The 10,482-nt window shown below is 65.3% G+C and overlaps 3 protein-coding genes across 3 annotated transcripts in view; 2 read left to right on the top strand and 1 right to left on the bottom strand.

Moving 5' to 3' along the window:
* The window catches only part of EMIHUDRAFT_465345 (hypothetical protein), a gene marked incomplete at its 5' end in the record, with an annotated part of 2,077 nt that extends 841 nt beyond the window's left edge, over positions 1-1,236 (top strand). The window contains 2 exons of the mRNA XM_005762443.1: positions 41-222; positions 399-1,236. Of these exons, the coding sequence (XP_005762500.1) occupies positions 41-222; positions 399-980 (764 nt within the window). The 3' untranslated portion in view covers positions 981-1,236. The remainder of the gene's footprint in view (positions 1-40; positions 223-398) is intronic.
* A 1,775-nt stretch (positions 1,237-3,011) lies between these two features.
* EMIHUDRAFT_105462 (hypothetical protein) lies at positions 3,012-3,440 on the bottom strand (the record flags this gene model as incomplete). The annotated part of the gene is made up of 1 exon (XM_005762442.1): positions 3,012-3,440. One exon carries the CDS (start codon positions 3,438-3,440, stop codon positions 3,012-3,014), a length of 429 nt encoding a protein of 142 aa, XP_005762499.1.
* A 4,073-nt stretch (positions 3,441-7,513) lies between these two features.
* On the top strand, positions 7,514-9,204 carry EMIHUDRAFT_105461 (hypothetical protein; the record flags this gene model as incomplete). The annotated part of the gene is made up of 4 exons (XM_005762441.1): positions 7,514-7,750; positions 7,986-8,145; positions 8,456-8,676; positions 9,106-9,204. 4 exons carry the CDS (start codon positions 7,514-7,516, stop codon positions 9,202-9,204), a joined length of 717 nt encoding a protein of 238 aa, XP_005762498.1.
* Between the last annotated feature and the right edge of the window lie 1,278 nt (positions 9,205-10,482).

The following is a 10,482-nucleotide window of genomic DNA, read 5'->3' as shown; positions in this document are numbered from 1 at the left end:
GCGACGTGCACGCGTCAGCTTGCGCCGTTCGGCGCCGCAGGTATGATGCTCGACTTCCCGATCGAGCAGCTGCTGCCGCTGCTCGCCGACCCCTCGCAGCTGAAGCCGGTCGCCCACCAGGCTATGGAGGCGCTCAAGGCCGCGCCGCAGCCGCAGCCGCCGCCGCCGCAGCCGCAGCCGCCGCCGCCGCAGCCGCAGCCGCCGCCGACGACCCCGACGAAAGTGCCGCCGCACTAAGTGACACCGCGCCAGCCAATGCAGCCGGCGCCATGAACGACGGCGGCCGCCCCGGTGGAGGTCCAGCCGAAGACCGAGCCCCAGATTGCGGCGCACGAACGACAACACGAATGATCAAGAAGGGGGCGCCGCCGAGCTCGCTCGGCTTCATGCCGCTGCAGGCCATGCCGCGCAGGAAGGCGCCCGCCAAGACCAAGCTGGCCGAGCTGAAAGCCACGCCCGCGGCGGCGCCGCCCGCAGCAGAGGCCCCGCCGCCGCCCGCTCCCGCGCCGCTCGCGCCGCCGTTTGCCGTCGCGGACCAGCTGGCGGAGATGGAGCCGGCGGACCCTCCAGACACCACCCCCGCCCCGAACGGCGTGGCGGCGGCCACGCCCCCGGGGGGCGAGGCGGCCGAGGCGGCCGAGGCGGCGGCGGCCGAGGTTGCCGCGGCTGAGGTGGCGGCGGTCGAGGCGGGGATCGCCGCGGTGGCGGTCGGGGCGGCGGTGGAGGCGGCGGAGGCGGAGGAGGCGGTCGCGGCGGAGGGGGAGCAAACCCCGGCGGTGGGGGCGGCCCCGGTGGGGGAGCCAGCGGCGGAGGAGCCAGCTGTGGGGGGGGCGCCGCGTCGACTAAGCTTGGCCGACCTCGAGTCGATTCAATCCGACGCGATGGCGGACGACGTCCCGATCGACCTCGAGCGCATGTCTGGCTGGACGGCCGAGCAGGCGACGACCTTCTTCGAATCGGGCGGCACGGAGGTGCCATGACGGGCAGTGGGGAGAGGGCGGGAAGGAGACGGCCTCGGGCCTCGGCGGGCGGGGTTGCGAGATCCTCGCGCAATGCCAATGGGGGGCTGGCGAGTGGCGTGGAGTCGCGCGCTCTCCGTAGAGAAGCGGAACACTTCAGAGTGTGCCGTGTGGGAGCTGGGAGGCTTTGAGACGAGGTACGGCGTGTGGGGAGTGAGAGCGATGTAGACTCGTCACAATATGAGCGTCTCATATTATCAATTATCATAAAATATCAGTAATCAGCCTCCGGCGGGGCCCCCCGCTACCAACCAAACCCGAGTACAAAGCGCCTCTCTGAGAACGCTGCGCCCGCGCCTCAGCAATCGGGGAAGACGAGCGATCGCGTCGCTCGGCCGCTGCTGAGACCTGACACCTGAGTGCTGGAAAAAACTCTGACATTTTACGAAGTCCTTGGCGACGTGCGCGTCGCGTCGCCAAGGCTCTGCGACCTCGGTCGTACAATCAGCGACCTCGGTCGTACAATCGGCCGGCTGCGCGGGTTTTCGGCGAGTTTCCCGCGCACCGGCCACGAACTCGACTCGCACAGCAAAAAAATCCGGTGCTCGCGCGCCGCTCCCACGCTTGACCACACACTCGCTGCACTGCTCAAAGCCAACCCCACCTCACTGGCCGCCTCCAACACTGTCCCGCGCGTCTCGCGCCCCAACTGACAACTCATCATTGTCCCTAACTCGACTCGCACAGCAAAAAAATCCGGTGCTCGCGCGCCGCTCCCACGCTTGACCACACACTCGCTGCACTGCTCAAAGCCAACCCTACCTCACTGGCCGCCTCCAACACTGTCCCGCGCGTCTCGCGCCCCAACTGACAACTCATCACTGTCCCTCGGACACCACTCTCCAGCCGCGCTACCTCCCCCCACCTACCGCTCTCGCACAACATCTCGACAATCCTCATATCTCCAGGCCCAAGACTCCTAACCACTGCCCCTGCTCGCCCAGGACCACGAAGCGCCGCCCGCGCGCCCATTGACCCCCCAATCAGCCCTCTTGCTGTCCCTCAATTGCCACCCGCCAGATGTACTGCCCTCGCCCACCCAATACTCTCACCCTCCTGACCCGGACAGTCCAGGTACAGGAAAAGCGGGGAGCGGGGCCCGATCCAAGGAGCACCCCGTCGGCCCGGGAGGGCTGTGAATTTCGGCGCGAGCGGAAGGCTGCCTGCAGACGCTCAGCCCCCGGCTGAGCTGCCGAATCCTCCCGGCTAATCCCCTGACCTGCCGCCTGAAACGGGACAACATTACACCACCTCACACACACTCCCCCCTCAGGGCTAAGCAGTGCGCAAGTCCACCCGAACTCTAGGCGAGGCATCGACCGCTCCTTTGGAATAGTGCCGTCAGTGGCTGCACTAGACGCCCATTAGATGGCGCGCGGCGCGGGCGGATGACTAGGGGAGAGAATGCGGAGAGACTAGCTCGCAGGTAGATGTGCTCAGCCAAGGGTAAGGGATGAGGGGAATGTGTCAGTGTGAGGGGTGCACCAACCGCAGAGCGTCGTGTTTTGCCTTTGAAAACTGAACAGTTTTTTTTGACACCTGAGTGCTGACTCTCCGCGCGAAGAGCAAGAGGCGTGCGGAGCGCGACTGTCGGTGTCTGGGGGCGGCCGTCATGTGGCGAGGAGGGAGGACGACAAGTGCGCGTCGTACGGGTCGCTCTTCATCGGGCCAGTCGAGCGGACGGTAGCGTCGGTCAAAGTGAGGGCCGGTGAGGCCGGCGCGATACGGTTGTGGCAAGTGTGTGGGAGTGGCGCATCTAACGATCTATCTGGGGAAACGGCAAACGCGCCGAAAAACCAGGAACCTGAAAGGGAGCTACTGGGGCGGCGAAATTCACACCTCGCAGGACTACTTATGTTTTCGTAAACGTAGTCGTGGCCCCCCGCTACGTCGCACGAGTGCAACCGGGTAGCGGGGGGCTATAACCGCGGCAGACACTCCACACGTGTGGTCGCTTCACAGAGAGGTGAGAGCAGTTGTGCCGCTGCGATATTATCCAAACCCCAGCGTCACGCCCGAAAGGACCACTGTGCACACAGCGGAGAGGCTCGCGGACCCGAGGGGGCGCAAGTGCACCGGCACCAGCCGAAAGGCGAGGAGGTTGTAGGGCACAAAGGTGCACGCCTCGAGCCGCATCAGCGCGTGCCAGTCCTCCACGCTCCAGTGCTCGAGGAGGGAGGCCGGGGCAGGGCTGAGCCCGTCCGAGGCCAGGGCAGCAAAGACAGCCGTGAGCCATGGGATGCCGACGAGGAAGAACGCGTTGAAGGACGTCGCACAGCACCCATAGTCAACCAGAGTCTTCAACGAGACGGCTATCAGGGTGCCACCGGGGAAGCTCTTCTCCAAGAATCGCATCCAAACGGCGTTCGCCATCCCGGAGAGCAAGCACGCGAGCAGCGCCATGGCGGCAACGTGCGCCATGTCAACGTGTGCCACCCGTACTACCTGGCTCACTGCGTCGGAGCAGGCGCTCAATAAGCCAGCCTGTACTCCAGCATCCCGAACGTATGCCGCATCCCTCGAGTGCTGGCTGAATACCGCCGCGTTCCAGAGGCTGTCCGTGCGCTGGAGGCGCATGGCCGGCCTCAGCTGAGGCGAGACTGCGATGCTCTCAAGCATCGCAGCGACAGACGCTTTGCGAAGCTCTCGCTTTGACAATCGACTACAATCCACCGTCGGCAAACCCGGAAAGTGGGTCAAAAATGGCCCCCGCCACGTGTGGGCGCGTATCTTAGCTAAGGCTCGCGCCCTGACGTGTAAGTGCTCATGTGCACCGAGCCCATATACGCACCTGCATGTGTAGACGCGAGTATTAACTAAGATGAGCGCCCACGCATGAGGATGCGCGTCTGCGTCCAGGTAGCCCAGATACGCGTCTTCGTGTCTGGGCGCTTATCTTGAGTAAGGCTCGCGCCTACACGTGTAGCTGCGTATCTTGAGATGAGCGCCCACGCTTGTGGCGCCTATCTTAGCTAGTACTCGCGGTGTCGGCGTGGGTGCGTGGCGGTCAGCATACGCTCCCAACATGCAGACGCGAATATTAGTCAATATGAGCGCTCACACGTGGAGGCGCGTATGTTGACATACGCACCTGCGCATATGGCGCTCAAAAGTGAATAGTTTTGGGTGATACGCGCTCAAGTCGCCTGTGTCATCTGTCCCTGGCTTGCTGGGCGCTGCTTTATGGCGGATCTCCTTGATGCCGCGTAGGATGATGCCGGCGCCGAGGTGCCCGCGGCGGCCGGGTAGCGAAGCGTTCAGACCACATGGCGGTCAGCAACATCGAGTGGAAAGACGTGGCGACGGTCGTCGAGCCAGCCGTGGCCAAGTGTCTCAACCCCGGCCTGCGCGAGAGGAGGACTTGACGGAGGAGGCCGCACCTTCTTTGTCGTCCGCAAGCGCCCCGAGGGGGCCGCCGTGAAGTATTGGCGCTCATCTCAAGATACGCAGCTACACGTGTAGGCGCGAGCCTTACTCAAGATAAGCGCCCAGACACGAAGACGCGTATCTGGGCTACCTGGACGCAGACGCGCATCCTCATGCGTGGGCGCTCATCTTAGTTAATACTCGCGTCCACACATGCAGGTGTGCGTATATGGGCTCGGTGCACATGAGCACTTACACGTCAGGGCGCGAGCCTTAGCTAAGATACGCGCCCACACGTGGCGGGGGCCATTTTTGACCCACTTTCCGGGGTTTGCCTCCACCGTCACGCGCTCAAAAGAGCCTACCTACGTAAGAGCTACATGCACTTCGGCACCTGGGCTGGGGAAGGCGACAGGGGGGGGGCGCGGCCTTGAGTTATGTGTACGCCAACTCAGGGTGTGTGGCAGCCAGCTGGCTGTGTGTGTGTCTTGTGAGCTTGTTTGTGTCTGTGTGTCGCTCGTGCGTATCGTCATCATCTGTCCCGCCGTCCACCCATACCGCGTTGGTGTCCAGTCCGAGCCTGACTGTTGTTCATCTTTCTACATACATACATACATGCACTGAAAAATAGCTCGCTCGACGTCACTGGGAGACCAACCAACCCTCGGAGAACCGTGCGTGTTTACTTTAAGGCCCTTTCCCTGCGAACGCGCACCCCCGGGGCTAGGGCTCTCTAGCCCGTAACCCGATACCGATCATCCGGCCCGCTGGGTGCGCTTCTTAGCTCCCCGGCCCTGGATGTGCGGTTAATGACTGCACTCCAAGTGCTCCAAGGGCCGCTGGGTCGAGGGGCCGTCGCTGGGGCTCCACGCCCGGCGGTGCGGCCGCCGCGGCCGCCACCGTTTCCGCCACCCACACTACCACCTCCGCCCCCGCCGCTGGAACGGCTGCAGGGTCGAGGGGCCGCCCCAGCGGCTCCACACCAGGCGTTGCGGCTGTCAGGGCCGCCACCGTACCCGCCACCGCCGCCACCGCCTCCACCCCCGTCGCCGGCGGGGCCGCCACCGTATGGAACCCGCTCGGAGTAACCTAGGGGATCCGGGACCGCCCCGCCGGAGGCTGGAGTACCCGGGAGGAGGAGCTGGAGGGGGGAAGTTGCCGCAACGTGATAACAGGCCCGCCGGCGAGCCAACGTGATAGAGAGAGGCGAACCGGAAGGCTGAGGCCGGAGAGCCCCAGAGGGGGCTTGGGGTCAGTTGTCGGAGGAGGCGAGAGATGAGCTGACCGGCCTCTGAGAGTGGAGTCGGGATGTACGAGCTCACCGGGGGAAGGCCCGTCGCGGTGGCAGCCGAACCACCGTGATATTCGACGGGGAGGGCCACGCCTCCCCGAGCCTGAAGAGGAGCCGGCGGAGGGGGGGGGGCGAGCCGAGGACGATAGGGAGGCCGCGGGTGCGGGCGCGATTTGTCGACCAGAGAGAGGTGGCTCGATCTCCCGATCCCACCGGGTGAGACCATCCGGATCTTTCCACCGCGCCCTCCGGGCTGAGTGGTCCCCGCGATGGCCCACGGTCCTCCGTCGCCTGGTTGAACCCCCTGCCTCCCGGTTGACCCCCCAGTCCTCGTACTCGACCATTAAATAAACTCAAAGGTCCACCACAGCCACCACCCTCCGCCTCCACCGTCGAGCCGCGATCGCTGCCGCCCGCGACGCCGCCCGCCGCGTCAGATGCCCGCGACGCGCGCGTCGACTCGAGTCGGAGAGCCGCGCCGCACCAGCAGCAGCATCTGCACCAGCAGCAGCACCAGCAGCAGCAGCAGCAGCAGCAGAGAGAGGCGCCAATTTTGAGGTTGCCCGAGACAGCCTGGAGATGGCCCCGCGTTGTAGCCCCGGTGCCGGCGCCTCACATCTCAGCATCCAGGGGCCGGTTCCGCCGCGCAGTCGAGCAGCAGGAGCTTTGGGGCAGGTTTGTCGACAAAGAGCTTGAGCAAAATTTCGGCGAAGAAGCGTCACCGGCGGCAGCCGGGATGAATCCGGACCGATGACATTGTTCGGCACCGCGACGGCGAGCCGCCGCGGGCCCACAGGAGGGCTCGGAGCCGCGGCACCGGTCCGCGCCGCCAGCGGGGCGAGAGCACCAGCCTACAACCTGCCGACATGGCAGTTGCGACGGCGCTTTCACACACACACACACACACTCACCAAGGGGGGACAGGACGGACTCACCTGTGGAATCGGCTTCGAATCGCTGTCGGCCACAGGTACACAGGTAGGCCATGGACCGAGGCAGAATGAACAAACAACGCGAGGTAAGCGTGCGGCTCAGCCAGAGCAACTCGTTCCACCGACTCATCTCGTCGGAGGCTGACAAAGCGGCCCGCCCCTCCGTGATGAGGCTAGGATGCTTGTTCCTATGCTCGTGGATTGCCGTATGCTTCCTTGGGCTATTTGCGCTACGATCTAGCGTCCCAGCCTTGGACATCGTATCACTGTATTTGTTTTCGTCGCCGCCGCCATCGCTTCCGCCCTCTCTGCCCCCTGTGCCGCTGCCCTCGCCGCCGCCGCCGACGCCTCCACCACGTCCTTCGCCGCCACCGCCAACGCCATGGTGGCTTTCGAGTGCGAATGCTCCATATCCGCCTCCCTCGCCGCCCTCGGCTCCGCCGCCGCCGCCGCCGCCGCCGCCGTCGCCGCCGTCACCGCCCTCGCCTCCCCTTCTTCCGCCGTCGCCGCCGTCGCCTCCCCCCAGCCTGCCTGCACCCCCGACCCCGCCCCCGTCCCCGCCTTTGCCGCCACCATCACCGCCCTCGCCGCCGCGTCCTTTTCCTCCGCCGGCACCACCGCCGCCGCCGCCGTCTCCCTCGCCGCCGTCGCCTCCCGCCCCCCCGCCGCCGCCGCCACCCGCCTCCCCGCCGCCGCCGCCGATTGCACCGCCGCTGCCGCCACGGCCGCCGCGCGCGCCCTTCTCGCTGGACGGGTTTCGCAAGACGGGCGGCTGGACGCTGAGCGGCGTCAACGGCAGCGCTCGAGACGCCGCATCGCCGCAGCGTGCTAAAGGAGGTTCTCAATCAATCAGCACGTGACTTGTGTACAGGCGATGCCTCGCAGCAGACCAGTGGAGGCCACGCATGTCCACCCCACAGCAGTACCCTGGCGGACTAGGCGACCTCGTCGACGGCGCGGTGCTGCAGGTCGACGGCGACGGCAACCTCTGGCTTGTCGCCCTGACGTGCGAGCCGGCGCAGCTGAGGGAGTACGTGATGGGCTCGGCGGGCGGAGATCCGGTGCTGCTGGCCGTGTACGAGCTGCGCGGCTTCCGCGAGCCGGAAGGCGCGCGTCCTTTGTCTGACAGCGACCTGTCCATTGTATGACACGTCCACGACACGTCCACGACACGTGCACTGTGCAGGCGTGTCCTTCGTCTGGCAGGATCTGCCCATTGCATGACACGTCCACGACACGTCCACGACACGTCCGCTGCAGGCGTATCCTTCGTCGCGGGTCGCGTTGTGGTTGTGGCGGACAAGGTGAGCTAATTAATTAACTGCGGATTCATCAGCTCCTTAATTAAATGATTCATCCCTGATTGTGGCGGACAAGGTGAGCGGACATTTGGTCGAAGTCGAGCTATCGGCGCCGCTGCTCGGAGGCGGCGGCGGCGGCGGAGGAGGAGGATTAGGAGGAGGAGGCGGCGGCGGCGGCGGAGGCGGACGCGGAGGAGCAGCAGCAGCAGGAGGAGGAGGAGGAGGAGGAGGAGGAGGTGGGCGGGGATTCCTCTCGACCCTGGGCGCACGAGGCCAGCCAGGGCGACGACTCCCCACCTAGTTGGTTGACCGTTGTTCATTACTGTTCAATGTCTCAGGCCAGCCAGAGCGACAAGTCCTCACCCACCCGTCTCCGTACTTGGCGGCTGCGCACTCCCCGCCCTCTCCGCCCCCGGCCTCGCTCGGCGTGGCCGGCGCCAGCACGCCGTCGTCCTTCCCCGCGAACGGCGGAGGCGCCGGCTGGATCAGCACCGGTTTCGGCCTCAGGTGCGCTAATTAATTAACTGCTGATTAACTAATTAATAGGCGCCGGCTGGATCAGCACCGGCTTCGGCCTCGGATCGCCCATCCCAGGCATGGCCGGCGTGATGCCGGGCAGTGGCGTGCTGGGCGTAGCGTATGTCGCGGCGATACTCCCCTCGTTCTGTACCGCTAATCCCTCCGCGCGCGCGAAGCTTCTCGGAACTTTCCTACAGGCGACGCCGACGCGGCCGTCGGCCTACCACTTCGTCTCCGATGCCGCAGGGGTGCCGCGTCTTCGACACTCCCTCGACACTTCAAGAGACACTTCCTAGAGACACTCACTTCCTAGAGACACTCACTTCCTAGAGACACTCACTTCCTAGAGACACTCACTTCCTAGAGACACTTCCGAGACACAATCTTCCTAGACATTTCTCGACAATCCCTCGACACTTCCTCGACACTTCGTAGAGACACGTCCTAGACGTTTCCCCGCCCTGCAAAGGTGCCGATGATCCTGGCGACGGGGCGGCAGCCGAGGAGCGACGCGCCGACAGGGGCAGCTGTTGGCCGCTGCATGTCGTTGTTCACAGCTTGCGGGGTGTGAACAGGAACGACGTCCTCCTCGTGAAGCAGCTGCCGGCTACGCCAACGCGCGAGTCGAGGACACGTGTCCATGTCACGTCCACGACACGTCCATCACTCGTCCGCAGGCCAACAACGCGAGGATCGAGGACCTGGCGGGCATCACCTACGCGCCTGACGCCGACCCGGACGCCGACGGCAGACTCGTCCTTCTGAGCGCGAATTAGCAAGAGACCGACTTCCTAGGCACTTCCTAGACACTTCCTGGACACGGCAGACTGGTCCTTCTAAGCGCGAATGAGCAAGAGACGCATCCGAGAAATGTCCCGAGAGGCGAGAGACCCGTCGCTGCTAGATGAACAAAGTAGCTTCCTAGACACTTCCTAGACACTGCCTAGACACTTCCTGAGAGACCCGTCGCTGCTAGATGAATAAGGTAGCCCGTCTCTTCATGCACCGGACGCCACGCCCTGGCTGCGACGAGCAGGTGCGCAAGAGAGGATGGTGCTCGTGTACACGCTCAACGGCACACTCGTCCCCCCAACGCTGCGGGCGCGATCTCGCTAGCTTCTCTCACCGACCTCGGCTACACCTCGGCTGCACCTCGGCTGCACCTCGGCTGCACCTCGGCTGCACCTCGGCTGCACCTCGGCTGCATCTCGCTGTCGGCTGGGCATCAGCACTGGCTGCATCTGGGCTACGCACCTCTCGGCCACGGCCGCAGGTGCAGACCTTTAGAGTCAGACGCGATCTGACGCGCCCCTCCTCTCGCCGCTCTGCAGGTCGATGCCAGACGGCCGCAGGGCATCGCCGTCGTGCCACCGCGCGGCGGGGCCCACGGCGCCGCGTGCTTTCTGCTCTTTGCGCCGCCCAACGTGCTGCAAGAGTACTGCGCCCCGTGAGGGCCAGGCAAGGGAGGAGAAGGGGAAGGGGCTACTTACGCGGTACCGCCAGACGGTCGCTATTCATGAAGGCTAGTCGCTATAGACTGCACTCTGCCGTGTGCGCCCGTCTACTCGGCGGGGTCGCAGCTGCCTCTGCGCGTCCTGGGAGGTACATTTGTTGCGCGCCGGAGACGACTCGACACCGCTGAGATCGGAGATCAAGCTCTGACAGGTCGCACGTCGCTCCTTTGTGTCTCTCACACCCTCACTGTCGTCGCATGCGAGGTTCTTGTTTCTTATCACCCTACTGTGAACGGAGAGAGCAACTCCTGGGCCCATGACGAGCGGCCCAGGTGAGCAGCGTGTCCTGCCTCTCGGTGGCGTGCCGCGCGTCGAGCTGGGCCGCGAGCGACGTGCCGCGCGTCCGCCGCCCTCGGAGGGCTCGGAGGGGCCGGCTCGGAGGGCTCGGAGGGCTCGGAGGGCTCGGAGGGCTCGGAGCGCTCGGACGTCGCAAGCGGACGAGCTCGACGCGAGGCAGGAAACAAGGAGAGGCAGGACACGCGGCTCACCTGGGCCGCTCGTCATGGGCACAGGAGTTGGTCTATCAAGCTCATCGATACC

Source organism: Emiliania huxleyi, assembly GCF_000372725.1.
Source record: "Emiliania huxleyi CCMP1516 unplaced genomic scaffold EMIHUscaffold_68, whole genome shotgun sequence".
Classification (NCBI taxonomy): Eukaryota; Haptophyta; order Isochrysidales; family Noelaerhabdaceae; genus Emiliania; species Emiliania huxleyi.
The sequence above is the reverse complement of the archived record's forward strand: the minus strand, read 5'-3'. Positions and strand labels throughout refer to the sequence as shown.